This window comes from Cervus canadensis, chromosome 26 (assembly GCF_019320065.1).
Source record: "Cervus canadensis isolate Bull #8, Minnesota chromosome 26, ASM1932006v1, whole genome shotgun sequence".
Classification (NCBI taxonomy): Eukaryota; Metazoa; Chordata; class Mammalia; order Artiodactyla; family Cervidae; genus Cervus; species Cervus canadensis.
In genome coordinates, this window is record NC_057411.1 from 49,856,197 (window position 1) to 49,881,587 (window position 25,391).

The following is a 25,391-nucleotide window of genomic DNA, read 5'->3' on the forward strand; positions in this document are numbered from 1 at the left end:
GTGGGTCTGGAGTCAAGGATCTGTAAATTTGAGGCCACCCGGTGTCTGGTTAGAAGCTCATCTGGGACATGGTCCCTCTGGACGCCTTGAGGCCCGCTGCTGGCGTGGCCAGACCCAGCACACAGTGGCTGCTCAGAGGACATTTGCTGAGCCCCTAGCTATAGAAACCCAACCCAGAAAGAGCTGTGAGCAGCCCAGCATCCAAAGGCCCAGCCTCCTACCTCTCTGAGGCACGGACACCCAAGAGGCGGCACCTGTCACTTGGTGTCCCCATGTCCCCATGTCCCCTGGCACCCAGGCCGGTCAGGGAGCCAGGTTCCTGCTCTTCGCGCCTGCAGGCAGCTCCTCCCCACCCGGCCGGGGAATGCTGACCTGGGAATTGCTGACTTCCACCGACGCAGATAAGGAGGAGGAAGGTCGTGGAGGAGACCCGGCCCCTTCCCGGCGGGGCGGGCCAGCCACAGGCCCAGCCAATGACCCGGGCTGACAGCCCTGGCCACCTGATCGGAGCCTGGAGGGCCAGCTCGCTGCAACTGTGTGCCTTCCTGCCAGGACAGGCATCACACGGCCGGGACCATCGCGAGGGGCCAGGACAGGAACCGAGGCAGGTGCGGGGCCCCAGGAGCCTCCCCCTTCCCTTGCTCAGCGTGGTAAGTTCCAGACGGCCTACAAAGCTGTCCCCAGCCCCGTGCGTGCGTGTGGAGGGTCACCTGTCAGGACAGGCGAAGCCAGGGGAGGGTGTGCACGGGCGTGCACCCTGAAACCATCCTGTCTGGGGAGAGGTGGGGCAGTGCTCAAGCGGCCCCATGTCCGAGGAGGGGGCCGCGAGCCGTGAAGCTGGACCTTGTCGAGGCGGCAGTAGTGAAGCAGGAGGTGCATGCCTTTCCCAGGTCGGGGTGGGGGTGGGCCTCTTTATGGCCCCGGAGGCTACAGCCCCAGAGATTCCGATCTTGTCTGAGCCCCTGGCCTGCGAGTAAGGGACTCACCTCGGAGCCTCAATTTGCCATCTGCGAGATGACAGCATTCGTGTTGGGGCCAGCAGAGTGTCCCTAGGCAGTCAGGGGCTGAGTCCAGCACCAATGATCCTGGAGAGGAGCGGGAGCCTGGGGCTGGAGGGCTGGGGTGGGGGCCATGTCCCTTGCCCCTAAGGCTGTCCACCCTCCCTGGGGATCAGCCCTGGGGGGTCTCTGCTCCCTCTCCATTCCCCAGCTCCCATCCCAGTCCCCTAGGGGCCAATGTCCCTGCAGCCCTGGGGACAGTCCCTCTGTCCAAGAGGGCCTTTTGGACAGGGAAGGGTCAGAGGGGTCAAGGGGGCGGCAGCTCTGTCCCCGGGTCCTGGGATGTACTGCCAACTTCATACAGATGGACCGGTGGTGAGGGGGCAGCTTTGTGATCCAGGCGAGGCCGTGCCCCTCCGACCCTTACACCCTGTGAGCCTGGTGACCCTTCCTCCTTCCCCCGGGGGCTGCGGGTGAGGCCCCAGGCAGAGTCTTGTCTATGGGATTCTCAGGTGACCCATGGAAGGGCCTGGCCCAGCGCTGGGTTTCCGGGGGGGTGGGGTGGAATAACTTGCTAGGGACCCCCAGCTCATAGTGACTGGAACCGGGGTCTCTTCTGAAGGTCTGCCTTGGTCTTCCTGGGGCCCCAGGGATGGCAAGGAGAGCCAGGCTCGGGCCCTCTCACCCTCCTCCTGCTGCTGGGGGAGGCATGGCTCAGAGACGCTGCAAGGCTGGCCCAGGGCCACACAGCAAGTTGGCCTGGGACATGCCCTCCAGGCTCTTTGGCCTTTAATTGTTCTCTCTGTACACTTCCAGGTGGTTCCACCTTACTGGGCCTTTTTAAAAAAAAAATAGATTTGATTTTTTTAAAGAACAGTTTTAGACTTCCAAAACAATTGCAAATGGAGCGCACAGGGTTCTTGCGACCCCACGCGTCTGCGGCGCCCGTAACGGCTCGTGAGCCAGGGTTTGCTCATCATTCCTAAGGAAAGCCCACACTTCATTTGGGGTCCCTTCGTTTTTACCTAATGTCCCTTTTCTGTTCTAGGACCCCATCCAGGACACCATGTGACATTTAGTCATCACATCTCCCAGGGCTCCTGGGCTGGGACAGTTGCCCAGACTTTCCCTGTTTGTTTGTTGTTTAAATTTTATTTTATTGAAGTACAGTTAACGTACAGTGTTGTGTTAATTTCTGCTGTACAGAAATACAAATCAGTTTTATGCATGTACATAGGCACACTTTCTTTTTCATATTCCTTTCCATATGGTTTGTCATAGGATGTTGAAGAGAATTCCCTGTGCTACGCAGTAGGACCTTGTTGTTCATCCAGTCTATATATAATAGTTAGCACCTGCTAACCCCCAAACTCCCACTATACCCTTCTCCATCCCCCTCTCCCCCTTGGCAACCTCAAGATTATTGTCTGTGTCTGTGAATCTTTTTCCATTTCATAGATAAGTTTCTGTCGATATTTAGATTTCACATGTAAGCGTCTTTCTCTGACTCACTTCGCTTAACGTGACACTCTCTAGGTTCATCTGCGTCGCTGCGAATGGCATCATTTCATTCTCTTTTGTGGTTGAGTCATATCCCATTGTATACATGTACCATATCTTCTTTATTCATCCATCTGTCAATAGGCATTTAGGCTGTTTTCACACCTTGGCTCTTGTGAATAGTTGAACTGCTATGAACATAGGAGAGTATGCATCTTTTCTTAAAAATTTATTTTTGGCTGAGCTGGGTTTCATTGCCATGTGGGCTTTCTCTAGGTGCAGTAAGCGGGAGCCACTTTCTAACTGTGGTGCATGAGCTTCTCATTGAGGTGGGTTCTCTTGTTGTGGAGCAGGGGGTCTAAGGAGTTTGGGCTCAGTAGTTGTGGCCCAAGGGCTTGGTAGCTCTGCAACACGTGGACTCTTCCCAGAGCGGGGATTCAACCCATGTCCCATGCGTTGGCAGGTGGATTCTTAACCACTGGACCAACAAGAAAGTGCATATCTCTTTGAATTAGAATTTTTTCTGGATATATGCCCAAGTGTGGGATTGCTAGGACATTTGGTAGTTCTGGGGCTTCCCAGGTAGCGTTAGTGGTTAAAGAACCTGCCTGCCAATGCAGGAGATATAAGAGACACGAGTTTGACCCCTGGGTCAGGAATATCCCCTGGAGTAGGAAATGGCAACCCACTCTAGTATTCTTGCCTGGAGAATCCCATGGACATAGGGGCCTGGCGAGTTTGAGTCCGTACGGTGGCAAAGACTTAGACACGACTAAAGCGACTTAGCACAGTGTACTGCATGGTAGTTCTGTTTTTACTTTTTAAAGAAAATGCCATACTGTTTTCCATCATGGCTGCACCAATATATATTCCCATCAACAGTTTAGGAGGGTTCCCTTTTCTCCACATCCAATCTAGCAAGTTTTTAGTAGACTTTTTGATGATGACCATTCTTTGGCCAATACTTTGGCCACCTGATGCAAAGAATTGACCCATTTGAAAAGACCCTGATGCTGGGAAGGATTGAAGGCAAGAGGAGAAGGGGACGACAGAGGATGAGATGGCTGGATGACATCACTGACTTGACAGTGCTTCAGCAGTACATGAACCAAAAAATTCCAGATGTTCAAGCTGGATTTAGAAAAGGCAGAGGAACCAGAGATCAAATTGCCAACATTTGTTGGATCATAGAGAAAGGAAGGGAATTCCAAAAAAAAAAAAAGGAAATCTACCTATGCTTTATTGACTATGCAAAAGCCTTTCTGTGGATCACAACAAACTGGAAAATTCTTCAACAGATGGGAATCCCAGACCACCTTACACATCTCTGAGAAACCTGTATGTGGATCAAGAAGCAACAGTTAGAACCTTACATGGAACAACCCACTGGTTCAAAATCAAGAAAGGAGTGTGACAAGGCTATATATCGTTACCCTATTTGTTTAACTTATATGCAGAGTACATCATGGGAAATGCTGGGCTGGATGAATATCAAGCTGAAATCAAGATTGCTGGGAGAAATATCAATAACCTCAGATATGTTTCTGTCACAACAGGCCAGGCTTACCATGTGTCTGTGCTGACCCAGTCCTAGAATCAGCCAGTTCTCCAAAGGTTCTGCTCCTTGGAGAATGGCTTTAGGAGCCGAGGTGTTTTATCTGCACGCTGCGTGTGCTTGTTGCTACATGTGTCTTTTCTTTTAGGTCCTCTCAGCTGACATATACGTGTATATAAACCCATGGATGGATACAAGAGTATGTGTACACATATCCGTGTAAACACACACATCTATGAGTTAGCCTGTTTATGTTGCTGAGTCACTCAGTCGTGTCCGACTCTTTGCGACCCCGTGAACTTGTCCTTGTCCTTCAGTGTCTCCCAGAGTTTGCTCTGTCTCATGTCCATTTAGTCAGTGATGCCATCCAACTATCTCGTTCTCCGTCGTCCCCTTCTCCTCCTGCCCTCAATCTTTCCAAGCATCAGGGTCTTTTCCAATGAGTCAGCCCTTCACATCAAGTGACCAAAGTATTGGCGTTTCAGCTTCAGCATCAGTCCTTCCAAAGAATATTCAGGACTGGTTTCCTTTAGGAGGGACTGGTTTGATCCCCTTGCAGTGCAAGGGACTCTCAAGAGCCTTCTCCAACACGACAGTTCAAAAGCATCAATTCTTCATCACTCAGCTTCTTTATGGCCCAACTCTCACATGCATACATGACTACTGGAAAAACCATAGCTTTGACTAGGTGGACTTTGTCAGCAAACTGATGTCTCTGCTTTTTAATACGCTATCTAGGTTTGTCATAGCTTTTCTTCCAAGGAGCAAGTGTCTATAAATATCATGGCTGCAGTCACCATCTGCAGTGATTTTGAAGCCCAAGAAAATAAAATCTGTCACTGTTTCCACTTTTTCTCCATCTATTTGCCATGAAGTGATGGGACCAGATGCCATGATCTTAGTTTCTTGGATGTTGAGCTTTAAGCCAACCTTTTCACTCTCCTCTTTCACTTTCATCAAGAGGCTTTTTAGCCCTCTTCACTTTCTGCCATTAGAGTGGTATCACCTGCATATCTGAGGTTATTGACATTTCTCCCAGCAATCTTGATTCCAGCTTGTGATTCATCCAACCACTATGAGTTGGTGTGTGTATGTGTATACTAACCTGTCTACATACATATATCTGCAAGTTTGCCTGTGTATACGTGTATTCTAACCTGTATACACACAAATCTAATGAGTATTTCTACATGTGACACATGTATCTCTGCCCAGTGAAATTCAAATCTGCACTGGTGTCTCCATCTCTAAGCCAGCACCCCACGGGTCATTCCAGCTTCCTCTCCTGGGTTTTCTGTAACTCCTGCTCCAACAGTGAGAAACCCGTCTGTCACCACCGACCACCATCTACTTAACTGTAGACATTCAGACCGCTGGACACACGTACAGAAGCGTTAAGATTTTGAAACCCAGGCCCCGTGGGAAACATGGTGACCAGCTTGAGCCCGGGAACAGAGGTGGGGCCTTTACTTTCAGTCTTCAGCCGGCACTCATCGCTGGGCTGGTGGGCAGGCGCCTCCACCTCCGGTCAGTGAGGCACTTTTTTCATTCACCGTACAGTTCACAGCTTTGTTGGACTCGGCCTCCATCCTGGGATTCTTGAGTCCTCCTTATTCTGTTTTATTTTCATCCATTAAGGTTCGCTTTGTGCTATAAAGTTTAAAGTCTTTGGAAAAACGCACAGCATCAGGTAGCCGCCATCACAGGACCACCCTAAAAAGTCCCCGGGGCTTCCCTGCTCAGCCCTCCGAGGCCGCTGATGTATTGATCCTTCCAGTTTGTTCTCACAAAGGCAGGGAATATGAAGAAATTCTAAACCCCCTTCAGAACACAGAAGGTAGTGCACAGATCCCTCTGCTTCTTGCTTTCCCCACTTACTGTGGCTCAGAGGTCTTCCCCTGCTGAGGCCCTGAGACTGGCTTCAGGCTGCTCAGTGCCAGCCTGGAGCGTGAATTATGCGACACCTGGGTCATTTCCAAGGTGTCACTGTTGCAGAGCCCCCACCCCCTCAGAGCCCTGGCCTGTCAGAAGCGGGCAGTCGTCTGCAGAGTGTTCCCACAGGTGGGGCTTCTGGGCAAAGGGCACTGTGGCTTTATAGGAGTTGGCTGGTTGACTGGTAACCCGCCCTCAGCTTGGCGCGGCCCTGCCCGCCCCACAGCCTGCCGAGGGTGTGCCAACAGATGTCAGGGAGGAGCTGGGAGGTGACAGAGGGTGTCTTGGGACCACTTTGTCCTTCTGGCTTGGGGCACTGAGCCTCATTTCATATATTTTAAGGACACAGACAAATAGGAACTATCTCTAGTCTGCCCTGTTTTCTGTGGAGTCCTTGTTCTCTTCCTCCAGCATCTCAGGTGGGAAAGAAAGAAAAGAAAGTGAAGTCGCTCAGTCGTGTCCAACTCTGCGACCCCATGGACTGTAGCCCACCAGGCTCCTCCACCCATGGAATTTTCCAAGCAAGAGTACTTCAGTGGGTGGCCACTTCCTTCTCCAGGGGATACTCCTAACCCAGGGATCGAACCTGGGTCTCCCACATTGCAGGCAGATGCTTTACTAGCTGAGCCATGGGGTCTCAAGTGAGGTTCAGTTACAAATACCTGCTGGGAGAGGGTGTGGTCCAGCCTGACTTGGAACCAAAACCCACAGCAGATTCTGTTTGTTGAAAATTAAGAGTAAAGGGCCTGAGGAAAACAGCAGACAAACCCCAGCTGAAGTTCAGCTTGCAAAAGTGCCTGGCCTGTCCTCAGAACTATGAAAGTCATGGAAAACATGGAAAATTTGATGGTCGGTCCCAGCCCAGAGGAGCCTAAAGAGACGCGATGCTCAAGTGCGAGGTGGTGTCCCCAGGGCCCACTGGGGATAAAAGAGGACAATTAAGGAAAGGCTAAGGAAAGCTAATGAAGCCTGAGCCCCCACCCCGTGTCAGGAGCCACGGCTGGCTCTGAGGCAGGGACCAGATGGAAAGGGAGACTCGTAGCCGACCCATGGTGAGGGGTGTGCAGGGAAAAGGTCGGTGTCCATGGGAGGCAGGGGGCAATGGAAGAAACAGCTTGTTCTGCTCCTCCTTATTCTCTCCTGGAACTGGGAGCGATCTGGGAGGCCTCCCAGAGGAGATGATGGTCAAGCAGGGCTTGGTAGAATGTGTAAGAGTCTATCCGGCTGCCACGGGGAAAGGAAGGTATTCTGGGCATGGGAGCAGCTTGAGCCAAGCTCTCCCCATGAGAAATGGCCAAGCGCAGTGATGCACAGGCTGCTCCCTTCTTCCTGCCCCCTGACCGGGTGTGGGTGCAGAGGGTGATGATTGGAGACCCCAGGCGGAGGGCTCCTGGCCTCTTCTGGGCCTGCTGTGTCCCTGCCTCTCCAGCAGGAATGCATGTTTCTTCCCTGGCCTCGCCTGCCTGACCCTTGCCTTCGTGATGAGAATCTAAAACCCAGACTCTGGGGTAGGGGGTCCACTTTGGCAGGAGCCTAGTTGGCCTCCTGTCGCAGGCTACAGTCCTTGAGGTCGCAAAGAGCTGGACACGACTGAGTACATTCACGTGCACACACACACACACGCCATCAGCCTCCCATGAGCCGAACCCACCGTCCCAGTTCCTGAGCTTCACCATGGCCTCCAGTCCTGAGGCCCTTTGGCTTCTTTACGGGCCCCGCTGCCCAAACATGGATGCTGTGAGGAGGTCCGTCACACCCTCCTGTCGTTTGGCCCCGATCGCAGGCACTTTCCTTCCCCTTCCTATTAAGGGATGACAAGCCCTTCTCCTTGCGGCCACCACCGCCCCCCCTCCCTCCTCACCCTTACCCAGCCCTGCCCTCTGGCCATGCTGGGCCGTCTACCTGGGCCTTCCTTGCCTGCTCTGACCTACCCTCCAAGGTTGTTTAGCTTCTGTGCCTGCTCAGCTGTGTCCGACCATGTGCAACCCTATGGACTGTAGCCCGCCAGGCTCCTCTGTCCATGGGGATTCTCCAGGCAAGAACACTGGAGTGGGTCACCATTTCCTCCTCCAGGGGATCTTCCCAGCCCAGGGATCGAAACTGCATCTCGTGCGGCTCCTGCATTGGCAGGTAGAGTTGTTTTTTTTTAAACCACTGCACCATCTGGGAAGCCCAAAGTGTTAGTGATTCTGTTGTGTCTGACTCTGTGTGACCCCATGGACTGTGGCCCAACAAGCTCCTCTGCCCATTTACTTCTCCAGGCAAGAATACCATTCTCTTCCTCCAGGGGATCGAACCCAGGTCTCTTGCATTGCCCATGGACTCTTTATAGTCTGAGGCACTAAGAAAGCCAAGTCAGGTCAGTCGCTCAGTCGTGTCTGACTCTTTGCGACCCCATGGACTGCAGTGCACCAGGCTTCCCTGTCCATCACCAACTTCCGGAGCTTGGTCAAACTCATGTCCATTGGGTCTGTGTTGCCATCCAACCATCTAATCCTCTGTCTTCCCCTTCTACTCCTGCCTTCAATCTTTCCAAGCATCAGGGTCTTTTCTAGTGAGTCAACTCTTTGCATCAGGAGGCCAAAGTATTGGAGTTTCAGCTTCAGCATCAGTCCTTCCAATGAATATTCAGGGTTGATTTCCTTTAGGATGGACTGGTTGGATCTCCTTGCAGTCCAAGGGTCTCTCAAGAGTCTCCTCCAACACCACAGTTCAAAAGCATCAATTCTTTGGCACTCTGCCTTCTTTAGGTCCAACTCACATCCTTACATGACTACTGGAAAAACCATAGATTTGACTGGATGGACCTTTGTCAGAAAAGTATTGTCTCTGCTTTTTAATATGCTGTCTAGGTTGGTCATAGCTTTTCTTCCAATGAACAAGCGTCTTTTAATTTCATGGCTGCAGTCACCATCTGCAGTGATTTTAGAGACCAAAAAATAAAGTCTGTCACTGTTTCCATTGTTTCCCCATCTATTTGCCATGATGTGATGGGACTGGATGCCATGATCTTCATTTTCTGAATGTTGAGTTTTAAGCCAGCTTTTTCACTCTCCTCTTTCAACCTTCATCAAGAGGCCCTTTAGTTCTTCTTTGCTTTCTACCATAAGGGTGGTGTCATCTGCATACCAAGGGAAGCAAGGCCCTAAGCAAATGTCACCATCTCCAGGAAACCTTCTCTGACTCCCAAGCTGAGTTAATCTTTTCACCCCTGACACCCTACCCCACCCATGTACATCCTCAATTTGGGTTTGTCTGAAGTTTTTCTCATGGTAATACTGGGGTCATGGGTTTGGGGGAGGAAGGCCACAGAGGTTAAATGCCCATTTCACTCTGTCCTGGCAAGGGTGCCTGATGTTGACAAGACCTGTCACTGCCAATGTCGGCCTCTATCCCCCAGCCCAGGTAGTGATTGTCAGGCTTTCTCCCGTGAAATTACCCTTCTCTTTCATTTCCATGCATTGCTTCCCAGAAGGAAGTCACCTGCCCAGTCACCCCTGAGGACTGGGGAGGGAGACGCCCCTCCTGGGGGGTGGAGCAGCTGCATAAATCACTTGGAGCTCTGCTACATGGGAGATTCACCTCTTTCTCCTCCATTTACTTAGGCAATCTTTGAGTTATATTGGCATGGACTTAGGCATATTCCTTTTATTGCTGTTGTTTCAGTCATCCAGTCATGTCCGACTCTTTGCGACCCCATGGACTGCAGCCCACCAGGCTTTCATACCTGGGGTTATCATCCAATACCACTTTATTTTGTTCCTTAAATTGTGCCAGCTTTGGCCGTTGTGAGCTCTTGTCTGGACCCTGCCCCTACTGGCCTTGATGATAGTCATCGCTCTTTTATGGGCCCCTCCCTGCGTCTCTTTGACTTGGTCCCGTCATTGTGGGGACCCGTAGATCTAGCTACTATCCACCCATCTGTCGTCTGTCTATCTATCTAACCCACTTCCTGCTTTCGGGACCTACAAGATGTCTCAGGCTTGCTTACTTTCCCCACCAGGGAATGTGCTTCACATGCTAAGGCCTCGCTCAGAGCCCCTCCTCCAGGTAGCCTCCCTGGCCGTCTCCAGGCAGCCTCCCTGGCCTTCTCTGGGCAACTTGGGGGCTGTTTGGTGGGCCTGGCCTCCCTGCTCATCCTCCATTATGGTCACTCTGTTTCCTTGGCTGTCTTTACCACTAGGCTAAGAGCTCCCGCAGGCAGGGCCATCTGATTCATCCATGCCCCCAGGTCCCCAGTGCCCAGCACTGGGCCGGGCATAGGGTGGGGCTGGGCAGTGCTGCCAGCAGCCAGACCCTGCCCCCACCGGCTATGATGATCATTGCTCTCCTTTGTGGGCTCCCCTTCCCCACACCAGGTGGGTGCTGGGCCCCCGGCCAGGGTGGACAACGGAGGCCAGAGCAGTGGGCTCACCCAGCTTCCCACCTGGATGGAAGCTGTGCTGTTCACCACCTTACCTCGTAGCGTGCGGGGTCAGCACAGCACTACCAGGGCTGGTGTGTGAGGTGCTGGGACCCATAGCTGCCCTCTGTGAAGGCCGAAGAGCTCTGTGCGGGGAGGGAGGTGGAGGCCATGCCCACCTGCACACTGAGGAGAGACCCCGGGCTCCCACCTGGATTGGCACCGAACCTGTGGGTGCTCCGACCACTCCCCACACCATGCGGCCTGTGAAACCTGCAGCTGGGTGGCTGGATGTGTGAAGGGTGCAGGTGTGGACATCCCGCCTGCCACAGGGCTGCTGCTCGGAGCGTGCAGTGGCCCTGTGAATAAGACCTGAGTGAGTCCCTCCCACCCAGCTGCCCGCTGGAGAACCAGGAGGAAAGTGGACACCTGGAAATGGGCGGGAGATAGGCGTCAGTGTCCTGCACGGCTTTGCCTGATCAGAGGCAGTAACTTGGGGGGCTGCCCCTTCTGCGTGTCTGGGACGGGCAGGCCTCCCCCCGCCCCCGCCCCGCACACAGCTCCTGTTCAGGCACCAGTTTGTTAGTCATTCAACAAACGGTTGCAGACTGCCCAGACAGAGCCCTTGAGGATCCTGAGTGTTAATCTAGGGGCACCTGGGTTCAGCCCAAAGGTGCTCAGGGCCCTCGGCGCTGGGGAAGGGACAGCTTGTCCACGTCAGGCGATGCAGGAGGGAGACTCAGAGGCAGACAGGAGTCAGGGTCGGCACCTGGAAGAGATGCTGACCAGGAAGAGGAGGCGCAAATGCAGAGGACCACAGTGGGGCTCAAGGAGCCCAAGGGCCCCAACTGCTTAGGGAACAGGGTGGCTTGAATGTGACAGGTCCAGGGAAAGTGAAAGACCAGGTGCCAAGTGGCTGGTGGTTCCGCTACTGAGATTTGGAGGAAGGAGGGGTGGGTGGTGGGCCATAGGGCACTTTTCCAGTCCCACTGAGAGAAAGGCCTGGCTCTGCCCTCAGGGTAGAGTGGCACCTGGACCATCCGAGTCGGGCAGATGGCTCTGAAGTCCTCGACGTTCGTGCTCACACCTAAGGATGAGTGTAGACGGAGTGGAGTGGCTAGTGAGTGGGAGGAGGGTGTGGTCAGCTGGGCAGAGAGTGGCCGCTGAGGGGCCGGTGAGATGCAGATGCGGACAAAGCCATCAGACTTACTATCTTGGAAGGTGCTGGCAGCCTAGATGAGGGCTGCTTTGGGGAGTGGGGAGTGGAGGAGGCCAGGCTCAGGAGGGAAAGCAGAGCTGGCTGGGGTGGGGGGCTCTTGAGGTTTCACTGGGAAGGGAGAGGAGATGGGAAGCAGTTAAATGAATGAAGTGGGGACTGAGCCCCCCCCCCCCCAATCCGAGGCGGCATCACCCAAGTGCGGTTCAGGCACAGCTGAGAGTGACTGTCAGGGGAGTCCTGCGGAAATTCCCCCCAGGCCCTCCTGCCCTGCTCGGCCGGCTGTGAGACCCTGTTTCCATGAGGGGATCTTGGCTGGGAGGATCCTTGCCCTCCGAGGAGGCCTCTCTAAATTGTGTGCTGAGGCTGGGTTAATGTTTGCTTAGCCAAGTTCAAGATCCACCCCCTGGTGCCTGGGCTGGGAGGAGGTCCGAGTTTCTAGGGGGTGGCCGTACCCTGCTTTAGGAACGTCAGTGCTCTGGACCTTGTGAGGGCCTGTGGGATCTGGGTGTCCCTGGGGTCTCATTTATCACTGAGCGATCTCCCCAGGCTCCCGAGGAAACGGCAGCGGCGAAGCCATCACCATGCATCCCAGTCGGGGGCTTCCTACTCCCATCGCCTCCAGGCAAGCCCTTCCCGGCCCCCACCACCACCACTCAGGGGCCACATGGCCCAGGGGAGTGGGGCGAGCCTGTCCTCTGATGGGAGGGACCTCTGCGACCTGGCCACTGCCAGCCTTGTGGCCGCTCAGAACCTCGTCCCTCATTTTGCTAAAAATTATTTTATTTATTTATTTATGGCCATGCTGGGTCTTCATTGCTATGGGCTTTTCTTTGCATTGTGGTGCAAGGGCTCCTTATTGTAGAGGCTTCTGTTGTGGAGCACGGGCTCTAGAGCGCAGGCTCAGTACTCGTGACTTCCGGGCTCTAGAGCGCAGGCTCAGTACTCGTGACTCCCGGGCTCTAGAGCGCAGGCTCAGTACTCGTGACTCCCGGGCTCTAGAGCGCAGGCTCAGTACTCGTGACTCCCGGGCTCTAGAGCGCAGGCTCAGTACTCGTGGCACATGGGCTTAGTTGCTTTTCGGCAAGTGGGATCTTCCCAGACCAGGGATGGAACCCACGTCTCCTGCACTGGCAACCAGATTCCTTACCACTGAGCCCACAGGGAAGCCCCTCATCCCTCATTTTTAAAAAGAAGGGGCTGCTTTGACGTGTTGGGCATCACGGAGCCCCTCTGCGGGTGTGATAAGAGGGTGTGCCAGTCTGGGCCTTGCTCCCATGTAGGCTGGTCCTTTCTGACCAACTCCCTCCGAGTGCCCACACCACGTTACTTAAGCCGTTGACGAGGGAGCACCCCTCTTCTAAACGCGGAGGAGTCCCCGGCCCTGGCCAGCTCATGGGCCAAGGAGGGGGAGATAGGGCAGCAGGATCAGTGATCCCTGGGCAGAGGGCGATGCCTGCCCGGACGGAGCCTGAGCCAGTGGGGGTGGCGTCCTCAGTTCAGGGGAACTGCTGACTGCTTCCTGCAGGCCTTCGACCCGGCCCGGGGGGCATCAGTCATCTGGACAGCCTGTTTGGTCCCGATATCCTTGTTTTGTAAAGGGCAGTTCCTGAAATCACGGGGCCTGGAGGTCTGCTCAGCTTTGACGGGGGCTGGTCTCAGCCGCTTAGGCCAGAAACAACAAACACAGACGAGCCCCGCTGGGCACACACACAGGATCGCAGCCCTTCCAGCGGGCCCAGCGGCGGCCAGGTGCCAGGCTCCAGGCCAACTCCAGGCTTCTCACTCCATCGCGGGCTCTGACCTCAGGCTTCAGTGTGCAAGGCAAACTGCCAGAAAGGGCATCTCAGGAGAACTGCCTGGGAGACCGGGTGGGGCTCAGGAATGCGCGGGCCTCGGAAGGCGTGTCACAGATGCACCTTACAGGGAACCAGAGGCTGGGAAATACGATGGGAATGCTGGGGCCACTCCCTCCTGCGAGTGGGTTTCTCTTCCCAAGACTCGGTTTCCCCATTTGTAAGCCCAAGGAACTTACTTTGACCTGACCTTATTGGGAGCATTCTTTTTTTTTTTTTTCTCCAGCTGCACCGTATGGTGTGTGGAAACTTAGTTCCCTGACTGGGGATCAAACCCAGGCCCCCTGCATTGGGAGTGTAGAGTCTCAACCTCTGGATGCCAGGGGAAGTCCCGGGAGCTTTCTTAGGGGCTGGTTCTTGGTGATCTTTGATAGTTTAACAGTTCCGTCCTAACCAGAGGGAGGAGAGAGGCAGGGTGTCGCGCCCTGGACTGCCCTGAGCCGGCGTGTGGCATAGAGGGTCTTCAGCCGCCTGATCATTACTCCCCTCTAGGCTGCCCTGTGGTGCCAGCTTCACCCGCTCCCTAACTCTCCCGCCCCTCGCTCTCCTAACGGTGAACCTTACACATCCTGGTTCCGGGCAGGCGTCCGGGTCAGGGGGTGGGGGAGGGGAGTGCCTTTGTGCTGACTCCTTCCTGCATCAGGGCTGCGGGGTGGTCCTGAGATGCTTTTCCAGGAATCCCCACCCCGCCCCTTCTCTAGAGCAGGGCCCACAGCCAGGGCCAAATCCTGCCCCCGATTTGCACATAAGGTTTTCTTGGTGCACGGCCAGGCGCCCTCATTTCCTATCACCCAAGTGTGCCCTGCGGCCGTAACAGTGGGGTGGGGGCAGAGCCCGCTTGATGGCCCGAAAAGCCAAACGTAGTTACTCTCTGGCTCTTTAGAGAGGGCGGCCGCCCCTTGCTCTGGGGTCAGCTGTGTGCTTGCTCCTCCTGCCCAGGGTGCTGGAGTGAAGCAGCAGGGAGTAGGAACTGTCCTCCCACCCCACACCCGCCTGGGGGCCTCTGCATTCCTGGGATTCTCTGTTTACGTTTATGGCCTGTTGTAGATTAACCCTCAGCCCCCGCCCCCCACCTGGACATCTGCAGTCCCTGGAAGTGGCCGTTGGAGGCTTGACAAGCTGCATACCTGCAGCAGGCCGGACGTACATACTCTTCTGACTGGCCCCATTCCGCAGGAGGACCTTTATACTCTCTCTTTGCCCAGCCCCTCTTCCTCCACATTCAGCTGAGGAGCCTCTGCCTCCAGGAAGCCTACCAGGGTTTCTCCCTCCTCTTCTCCCCCGTCTCTCTGTGGCTGCACAGATGGTAGGACACCATCCCAGTCTCCTTCCAAGTCTGTAACCCTGACTTGTGTGAGCCCCTCGTGTCTGGGGACCTGAAGGTGCACCTGGGGTGATGGAGCCAAGATGGCTGGTGGCAGGGGTAGCTCTGAATTCTGAAGAGCAGAGCAATCACCGGGTGGAGTGGGGGATCCACAGAGGGGCCGGACCACGTGCCAGGGAGGCCATCCAGGGGACCCCAGCTGGGCCTGGGGGTTGGGCTGGGTCACCCCTCCAGGCCTGAGATGTGCTGACATAGTGCCACACAGTCCCAGGGAATTGAAAACGTTCTGAGATGGCGTGATGGAATTAGTAATTGCTTTTTGCCTTTGTAGGACCACAATTGTTGCTACTTGCCCCACGAGTTAAAAAGATAAGCAGAGGGTAGAAGCTGGGGCGGGGTTTCCCAGGTGGCCTGAGTGTAGAGAACCCACCTGTGAATGCAGGAGGCTGTCAGAGACTCTGGTTGGATCCCTGGGTCGGGAAGGTCCCCTGGAGAAGGGAATGGCAACCCACTCCAGTACTCTTGCCTGGAGAATCCCCATGGAGAGAGGAGCCTGGTGGGCTACAGTCCATGGGGTCACAAAGATCGGACACCATTGAGTGACTTGGCACGCAGCACGCACAGAGGCAGGGCAACCCTCAGCGCCCGGCCGCTAGCTCCGGATTACAGCCCAAGCAGGTGTCTGTGGTCCAGGGGTCAGGCGGGAGCCGTCCTGGAGGCTCATCAGGAACTTCTGTCCACAATGGCAGAGGAGAGTCCAGGCAGGCTAAAGTGGGTGGGGGTCACTCAGACCCTCAGAGATGGTTAAGGAGATGCTGCAGCTGGGTCACCGGGGAGCAGGTGTAAGCATTCCAACAGGAAGTTCTTGGGAGCTCTTCCTCTGACTGTGTGTGAGTCTCATGCCTTAGGGAGTCGGGGGTCTGCCTTGGCCCCCCTAGAGGTCTTGTCCTTGTCCTGGGGGCTGTGTGGCCCAGGGCAGGTCCCGCATCTCTTAAGTCTGTTTGCCGCTCAGTCAGGTGGGATCATGGCAGTACACTGGGATGGCCACAATCCATAGATCTAGTGTCTTTCAAGTGACTGATAACTGCACAGTGACGGTAAATCCCTGAGAGGGTTAGAGTTGCTGACCTAGGAGGGCACTCAGAGATCCCCAAGCCCAGCTCGCCCATCGGAAAGCGGGGAGCTGAGGCCCAGGGGATGACAGGCTCCCTCAGAGGGACCCAAAGGCAGGGCTGGGCAGGGGTTGAGACCAGCCTCTCACATGCAAGGCTGTGTGGGGCTGCCACCTCCAGGAGGGACCCCTTACCTGGTAAGACCCCCCCCCAAAGGCTCATGTTCTTCCTCTGGAAGTCTTTTCTGGTGCAGTTGCAGACTTGGGGTGCGCTCCATGAAGTTGGGGTGCTGTATGCCGAGTTGGGGTATTCTAGCGGAATTGAGTTACATTCTGTGGAGTCGGGCTGCAGTGTGCAGAATTAGGGTGTACTGGGTAGGGTTGAGTGCTCTTGAAGAGTTGAGTTACATTCTGAGGAGTCGGGGTGCAGTGTGAAGAATTAGGGGTGCTGTGCAGGGTTGGGGTGCCCTATGCGGAGTGGAAGGACACTGGGCACAGTTGGGGAGGCTCGTGGAAAGCCCCCGGCCTTGAGCCAAGAGCACAGCTGCAGAGGCAAACAGGATGCGGGTCTCGGGCTGCCGCGGGTCACAATGGCCAGGAGAGGAAGCAAGTCCAGACCCTTTTATGGATATGGAGCCGTTGGGGGCCTCTTTCAACACAGTTCCCAGAAAAACAGAGCAGGAAGGAGCAAGCAGCTCGGAGAGAATAAACCTCTGCCGTTTTAAGTTGCCGGGTCTGGGGTACTTTGTCACGGCAGCCCCTGGACGCTCTCTTCATGACTATCACAGCTAGAAAGATTGCTGCTCCTGCTCGTGGAGAGGGGAGGAGAGGGGTTGGCAGGGCTCGGAGAGGCCATGCTCCCCGGGGGGCAGGCGAGCTGCTGGGGGAACAGTTGCCACTCTGCTCTGGGGCCTCCTGGTCCCCCGGGTCCCACGGGGTGATATGAAACCCTCCCCCGCTACTCCACCTGCCGCCACAGGGGACAGTGAAAACAGCCCCCCTTGAGCCTCTGCCTCCCGCCTAGGGGTCACCGAGCGTGTCCGAGCGTGTCGGTGGTGTGTGGCCTGGGGCCCGGCTGGGCTGGGGGTGTGAGGGGCCCGAGCGCTGGGCCCGGGTCTGCTGGGGGCCCCCCAGTGGCCAGCACTGCCCGTTGAGGGGCTGAGGCTCCACACTGGCCCTCAGTGGGGACCCTTCCAGTGTGAGGCGGCCACACGCCCGTGGCGTCTCCGGCTGTGCCCCTCACGCCTGGGCTCTGGCCCACTGGGGAAGGGAGGGGAGGTTGTGACTTTGGCGCGACCGTGCATAACGCCGGGAGTTGATCGGATAAAGGCGGACGGTGCGGGAGGGGGGCAACCAGAAATAGCCCGCTTTGGGCTCAGAGCAGATCTCAGCCTGAATGAGAGTGCCCCCAGGGAGCAAGTGTCTGGAGACAGGCGTGGTTGCCACCCTGGGGTCAACTTCTAGTGACTGAGGCCAGGGACGCTGCCCAGACCCCAGGGTGCACATGGCAGCTTCTCCCCAGGACAGAGAGCAAGCGCCCCAAACACCAGCAGTGCCGGCGTTAGACACCGTGCTCAAGGATCTCAGGGTCTGTCAGACCTGGATCCCAGCTCACCCTCCAGTTGTCACCAGCCTTGGGCCTCATCCTCTCCTCAGCCTCAGTTTCCCTGTCTGTGAAATGGACACATTAGCACTTAGACATTGTTCCTGGTCAGGAAGCCAGGCTGCGCCTCTCCCAAGCTTGGGGCAGAGAAGGTGGCCTCCTGGGTTTGGGCTGGGGCCAGCAACCGGAGCCCACCCCCTGCCTCTTCGAGGGCCTGAGAGCCGATGGGTGGGTAGGGCCGGGGCTGACCCCAGTTCAGTTCTTGGTGCTTGTCTGACAGCCAGGAAACCCAGCCCTGCGCCCTGAGCTCAAACCCCTGCTGTCAAACCCAGGTTAGGCCTGGAGCCGGTGGGAAGACAAGGAAAGAAGGAGAGCTTGTAGGCAGACCCCCAGCTGTCCCCAGTATGTGTTCCCATTGATTGTGTCACTGGGCGGGGCAGCAGTGGGAAGGAACCACGTGTCTGTCTGTGCACACATGTGTGGACACATGGGCGCACGTGTGTCTGTGCATGCACGTGTGTACACATGTGATTGCACACATGTGCATGTATGAACACGCACACATGTGCACGAATGTCTCTGTGCAAGTGTGTGCACGTGTGTGTAAACATGTGCATGTGCGCATGCACGGGTGTGCATTTTTAGGTGTGTGCATGTGTGCACATGTGTGTGCACGTGTGTGCATGTAAATGTGTGCACGTGTGTGCAGTAAGTGGAAGAGGAAGAGAGAGCAGGGCTGAGGTTGGCAGGGCAACTGTCCGACTTCCCCAATCCTGGCAGCTGAGGCGGGAGCCTGGGCGGCCCCTGGCCACCACCTCCGAGCCTGGACACCAGGCAGCAGGCAGGCGGGTCAGGGCCTGGAGCCGGCCCAGGCTGGAGCTAATGATCAACCAGCCCTCAGAGGCGGCGCAGCAGCTCAGGCCTGCCTCTCGCCGGGCCCAGGCGCAGGGAGGAAGTGGGGCAGGAAGCAGGGGGCGGTGGCGGCCGCTGTGCAGTCCGCTGGGCTGTGGGCGGCGGAGACGGCCTGCGGGGCCCGCCAGCGAGGAGCAGGGAGCGGCCACCCAGTGCCCACTGTCCCACGGAGCGGGGCGCAGGTACGGGGCTCTGGGCGGGCGGGTGATGGAGGCCGAGCGGGCACCGTCCACAGAGCCGGGTCTTGCCACAGGTGGGTCTGAGCTGTCTCCTGCTTTTCACTTTCTCAGAGAGTTTTCTGAGGTTTCAGGATCGGGAGGGAACAGAACTGGTGTCTGGAGAGGCCGGAAGGCCATGGGCGCTGGCTAGTGGAGCTCCGGGAGGGCCCCGTGGCTGCTGACAGCTATTGTCCCAGTGCTGACGTCGGGTTTTGCTAAAGCACCGCCGCTCTGAGATCTCACCTGACCCCACTCCCCTCGGCCACCCAGACACCCGTCCCGAGGGTCTGGCCAGGATGCAGGAGCTGTGTCGCCAGCAAGCAGGGTTCCAGGCCCAGGGGCCCTCAAGTGGGCCCCCACCCTGGGTTGGCGCCACCTCTGGCAGACACCACAAATGCCAGAGCAGGGAGGCAATGCAGCTGTGACCCAGCCCCTCTGAGGTCACCGCCCTGGGCCTCCTCCCCATCAACCCAAGGGACGGGTGACTTGATCGGGAACCCCGGCCGGACAGCTCTAGGGAGACCCTGACCCAGGCCCTTTAGTGCCAGGGGCTTCCCTGGTGGCTCAGACGGTAAAGAATCTGCCTGCAATGCGGGAGACCTGGGTTCGATCCCTGGGTCGGGAAGAGACACTGGAGCAGGGCATGGCAACCCCACTCTGGTATTCTTGCCTGGAGAAGCCCCGTGGACAGAGGAGCCTGGTGGGCTACAGTCTATGGGGTCGCAGAGTCGGGCACGACTGAGCGACTGAGCACCCACCCTGGGCGTGTGGTCCCGGCACATCACCCAGACCCTCTCCCCGCCTGCAGTGACCCCTCTGGGAGCCCCAAGCCCCGTCTGTGGGGGTTTCACACAGATGACAGACGGGAGAGACACTGGGAGGAGTCAGACCTGCTGGTCACTTGGGTGTGGCCTCCCCCAGCGGGGGTGGGGGGCTGTGGCTGAGCCCGTGGACGGAGGCAGTGTGGGGGCCAGAGGCGCGGTGTGCCCAGGTTCAGGGTGGGTGTGGAGGGCTGGACTCAGACCTGCCTGGGTTCCAATCCCACCAGCGTGCCCCCCACCCCTGCATCCCAGGCCCGTCTGAGTCAGCACAGCTGCTCACGGAGCCTCGATGGCCCCTCTGTGAAATGGGCCCATCACGCTCCCCCAGGCGTCACGAGGGCAGAGTGAGGGCCCTCAGCGCTGCAGGGTGATGGCTCCTGACAGTGATGGCACTTCCTGTGTTGGGGCCCCAGCCAATGTTTGTGCCCGAGCTCACTTACTCCTCCTCCCGAAACGCCCGCTTCCCGGCAGAGAAGGCAAGCACAGGGACCCGGGCCGACAGCTGGCCTGGAGCTGCTGTAACGAAGGGCCACAAACGCGGGCTTCTAACACTAGAAGGTCATTCTCCCCTGGTTCTGGAGGCCGGAAATCTGTAGCCCCGGGGGGGCAGGGGGCCCTGGGGGAGGGTCCTTCAGCTCCTGGCGGCTGCAGGCATCTCTGGGCTCGTGGGCACGTCCCCCTGCTCTCTGCCTCCATCCTCACCCGGGGTGCCCGCGGTGTCTGTGTTCCTCCTCTTCTTACGAAGAGCCCTACAGGGAGGGCCCCTTCAGTCTTATTATTATTATTTTTAGTATTTACGTACTTGGCTGCCCCAGATCCCAGCTGTGGCATGCTAGCATCTTCAGTTGCGGCCTTTGGACTCACTTGCGGCATGTGGGATCCGGTTCCCTGAGCAGCGAGAGATGCAGCCCATGCCCCCTGCACTGGGAGTGTGAGGTCTTAGCCCCGGGCCGCCAGGGACGTCCCCAGCGCAACCGCACATTAACTCCATCCTGTGTCCGAATAAGGCCACCCAATCTGAGGTCACTGGTGGGCGTGAGTGCAGGGGTGCGCCGGTCACCTTCTGTACTGAGGTCACCAGACATCCCTGGAGAGATGCTTCCTGGGGAGGTGGATGAGGTCTGCGTGGTCCTTGAGGGCTTTTGTTCAGGACAGGTTCAGATGCAGTCGGGGATAGGCAGCCTCTCCGGCTGAGCAACTCTGTTTTAGGGCCCTCCCCGGGGAGAGAGAGCCCACTTCCTCCTGCGGGCCAGAACTAGGAACCCCAGGCTTACGAATGTCAGCAGCAGCCCCGACTGGTGGGAAGGCCCCTCGCTGAGCAGGTGGGAAGTCCCCTGAGCCCAGAGCCTTCCCTTTTCTCGGGAAACTGTCCCTGAGCTGCTGGGGGCAGGCCCATGGGCCTGGGATGCAGGCGCTGGTGGGCTGGTCCTGACTTCTCGGGGGGCAGGTGGGCAGGGGCTGGGGAAGAGAGATGCCCTGGATGTGGGCTGTGCAAGTCAGATGCCTGGCAGCAGAGAGGGGAGGGCGAGACCCCCGGGTGGAGGCTAGAGAGACCCCACAAACAGGATCCGAGCAGGACGACGGATCCGCATGCCTTCCCAGGATGCTGCAGGACAGCAGAGCAGGCGGCTCGCTGCGTCCAGAGTCAGGAGGGGAGGGCGACAGGGGCCAGCTAGGCTGGGGGTGGGGGCGGGCGTCAGATGGACGGCGCTGCCTCCTGAAAGAGGCTGGGAGGACTTCCTGTGTGACGAGGGAGGGGGACGGCCCCCAGGAGCAGGAAATGGGGAGCACAAGGCAGAGGGGCTTGAAACGACGCTGGACGTTGACCAAAGGCGGCTGGAGAACTCTGCAACAAGGCTGCGTCCCAGAAGCCGAGGGTCCACGCTGCTGCGCCCTCTGATCAGGGGGCTCCCTCCAGCCTGCTCCCTCCTCCCTGGGAGTGCCTACAAGGGTGCCAGGGTCCCCTGGGTGCCCCTTGGGGCCAGGGGCTTCCATCCCCCTGCCCGCCCCTGGTCCCTGGCCCTTAGAGGTGGTTGGGGGCTGGGGACCAGGTCACAGCCAGACGGCCCCCTACGCCCTGCTTTTCTCTACAGCTCGGAGGCAGGCAAAGGGGCGCCAGGGTAATGCCTGCCAGAAACACGGCCTTTCCTACTTCTGTGTTAAATCCATGAGGGCAGTGAAGCTGGTTCTGGAGAAAAGGAGTCAGAGCAACTTGGGATGAGCTAAAGCAGGCCTCCCCAGCCAGGGAGCTCTCTTGTCTTGCGTGGGGGAAATAGAGGGCCTGGGGCAGCGGGCCTGGTGAAGCCCCTGCAAGTCGAGGCACCCCCCTGATGCCCTAAGGTCCCCCGGGATGTGAGCCGGTTTCCCTGAGTTGCCGGCGGAGAGGTGCCCACAGGGGTCATACCCAGGGGCTTTGGGGACCACTGATGAAAGGATGTCGGGGCTGGTCTGGGAGCACCGGGTGTAGGGTACTGGTCTTGCAGGAGCCCCCGCCTCAAATCCCCGAGGGCCAGGGAGCAGGGTGGTCAGGGCAGCACTGAGCTCATGCCCCCGTATGTCGAGTCCATGAGGACGGGGGGATGGAGGGTCTTCCTCCTCTGGGATCAAGGGTTCAGAGCCCCAGTTGCTGCCCGGCGGCTGCCTGGCCGTATGGCCTTCCTGAGGCACCCACGACTCTCCTGCTCAATGCTGGCCTGTTGGCGTGGCCCGCGGGCTGGCCTGCCTCCGTGGACGGCCAACACTCCATGCCCTCCCATTCTCTGCACGGCTTCCCGTCACGCACGTGTCCTGCCTCCCCCCGGGGCCTTCTTGGTGGTCAGACTCCCTTCCTCCACTTCTGGGGTCAGCAGACTCTCTCCCCCTTCCCAGAACATGCCCCATGGAACCAAAACCGCTGCCTTCGTGTCCAAACCCCTGCATCCCAGCAGGCCTGGGTCACCCTCCTCTGTGCCCCCTACCCCAGCCCGGCACAGAGCTGGCCACAGGGCAGGGGTCGGCGGGATCTGTTGAAAAACAACCAAAGGCTTTAGAGTGTGGGGTTCGACCTCCCCCGCCCACCCCGCAGGCGGAGCTGACGGTGAAAGCACCTGGGCCCAGCCCGCTGCTGGGGGTGAGTTCAGGGTCAAGGTCGGCTCTCGGGGGAACAGCAGCAGCGCTCAAGGAGGCGCGGGCCTGCAGGCACCGCCTGCCCCCTGCCCGCGCCCCCATCTGGGTGGGACGGTCCTCGGCCCACGACGAATGTCTCCAAGGGGGTCTCTGATGGCTCCGGGGGGAGCATCCCGTGAGAACCCTCACCTGGTGGCCGGAGCTGTGGGTTTGGTGTGAGCCTCTGTTTGTTTGCCTTTTAAAGACAAGGATGTGGGCACTGACAGGATATGTGTGGGGGTAAGTGAGAGAGTGTTAATGTGAGAGTGTTTGTGTGTGCGCGTGTATGTGCACATGTGAGTGTGTGTATGCGTGTGTGCATGTGTGTGTGTGTGTGCACGTGTGTGTGTGTGTGTCCGTGCGTGTGTATGTAGGGGGCTGAGTTGCCCACCCCTCCGAGCCCACCCCGATCCCCCATCTGTAGAAGGGGGCAATGTACTCTCCCCACTGGGAACCTGGCAGAGACGCCTGGGGTATGCAGGTGGTGACAAATTCTTGCGTCCCCTCTGGGAGCCTGCAGACAATCTCGGCCGTTCCAGAACTGTCTGAGGCCCGCAATTCTGAGAACAGTCCATGCTGGGTCTAACGGAGGTCCGCCCCCCCCCCCATCTTGTTGACCATCCGAGGCGGTAAATGAACCCAAGGCCCCTCGCAAGTCCCACCTCCAGCCTCTCCTCCTCTGTCCTTTCTGCCCAAACTCAGGAATGGACCTTTCAAGGAATAGAGCGCCGTCCTCTCGGGGCTTAACGTGCTCTGCTGGCCCCTCTGCATCCATGGAGCGTTCAGTGCCCTGGGCACCGCCCCCCGCCCCCGGTCTGGAACAGCCCACGCCCCGTGTCCTGTGCCCCAGTCCCCCCGCTCCACGTGGTGACTCGGCGATGCTGCAGTCTGCCTCCTCGTCTCCCGCCCGTTCTCTGCTGCAGGGTCCCGGGTGAAGCTGGGAGGCCGGCCGGTGGCTCCTGGGGCCGTTCAGCCCTGGTGGGCTTGTCTGGGCTCTGAGTCCCACGCGGCTGGCCTGGCGTTCTCTGGGTCTCCGGGGGCGGGGCTCGCCCGCAGCACCTACCCCGAGGGGGTGGGTCTGGATTGTGCAGGCCTGCTCCTCAGCGTGCAGTTTTGTCCCCAGGAAGCAGCTCAGAAGTGTCTCTCTCTGCACCCTGCTCTGTGCCCAGGGACCTCCTGCAGCCCTGCTCTGGGCTCAGGGCGGAGCTCTGCCCGCCCGTCATCAGGGAGCAGCAAGGCTCCACGAGAAGACGGGCTCCCTGGCCGGGGCTCCCGGCCTTGCCCTCGTCCACCCTCCGCGTGGCTGGGCAGGGCGATTCCTCCTCCCCTCCATCCCCGAGGTGCAAGCTGAGGGGGGCGTGGTTGAGCCACATCCCTGGCGCTGCCTCGGGGCGGGGGGAGCCTGCCTCGGCACCCCTCAGCTCCCGGCCCCGGCGGCAGGCCCACCCTCCCCAGGCCCGGAAGCGGCTCCATGTCCTTCTCCGTCCTCAGATCTGTGGCAGAGGCCCTGACCTGTGCAGACCCTCACTTATCTAATTTTTTTCCTCAAATTTTATTTTGATGTATATTTATTTAAATATTTAGTTCACCGCTCTGAGTCTTAGCTGCAGCGTGCAGGATCTTTTAGTTACAGCGTGGAAACCTTTGGTTGCGGCATGGGGCATCTCGTTTCCTGACCAGGGATTGAACCGAGCCTCCTGCATTGGGAGAGTGGAGTCTTAGCCACGGGACCACCAGGGAAGTCCCCCTCTCTTGATGACCCACTGTCTGGGGAGGGCCCCAGGGCACCCCAGGCTCAGAGAGCAGTCGCTACTTCCTCCCTGGCCATTTCCTCCTTCCCTGCCTTCTGCCACCCGCTGACCCCTGTCCTGGGGACAGCCTGGGACCCGGCCCACTTCCTGCGTTCCTTCCGGGGGCTTTGCCGGGCACAGGCCTGTTCTAGTGGGAGACCCGGGGGGCCACTGAGACTCCCCCCCCAGCCTCAGGGTTAGTTATAAGGAGCAGCAGGAACCTCTGGGGATCTGAGGCTGGAGTCACAGCCCCACTGAGCCCCATGGGAAGCGTGCCTTCTCCGGGCGGTTCTGTCCATCCCAGCCCTCGCCGGTGGGAGGTGTGGTGGGCTTGCCCCTAGACCGCTGGGTCCTGGGGTGTCCCGAGAGGACAGCTGTTCTGTCCCCTGTTTCCATGTGGCCATTGCCACGTCCCTTTCGAGGCACTCGTGGGAAGGTTCTGAGCAGTCTCTACCCACCAGGTTCTGAGCTGTTTCCTCAGGTCTGTTATGAGCAAGAACGGCACCCCGCCCCCTGCCCACAGGGCCCTCCAGCTGGAAGCAGACGTAGGCTCGCGCCCCCGATGGAGTCTGCTCCGGGTGACTGTGCTGTTCGGGGAGGAGGCCCTGCCCGGGGAGGTGCTCGGGAGCCCGCCAGGCAAGGCGGAGGCACACTTGCCTCTCTTGCCCTAACTCGGGGGCACATCCGCGCTGATCCCGGCCGCTCAGAGAGGCCAGGACTGCTGCTGATCCCCGCCCTCTGCTCTCTCCACAGAGGCCAGCCTGGCATGCCTAGCCCTTGGCACTGAGGCCGCTGCCAGCCATGGAGGGCCCAGCGGAGCCGGCCCCTAGGGAGAAGGGGCCCTCGGGGGGCAGTGGTGACCGCAGGGTCCGGGAAGCGGCCAAGAGCACATCCGTCGTCTGGGAGCAACCACGGCCCGAGGAGGCCAGGGCCACCGTCCGAGGGGGTAAGTGCACCGTGTGGGTCCACCCCCGCCCACCCTGGGACGGAGCCGGGCGTCCGCGCCGTC

At 58.2% G+C, this 25,391-nt stretch overlaps 1 protein-coding gene across 1 annotated transcript in view; it reads left to right on the forward strand.

Annotated features, from left to right (window-relative positions):
- LOC122428163 overlaps positions 1–25,323 on the forward strand; it is a 38,638-nt gene extending 13,315 nt beyond the window's left edge. Inside the window, exons 3-4 of the mRNA XM_043447971.1 lie at positions 18,278–18,662; positions 25,136–25,323. Coding sequence (XP_043303906.1) covers positions 18,278–18,662; positions 25,136–25,212 — 462 coding nt within the window. The 3' untranslated portion in view covers positions 25,213–25,323. The remainder of the gene's footprint in view (positions 1–18,277; positions 18,663–25,135) is intronic.
- Positions 25,324–25,391: the final 68 nt, after the last annotated feature.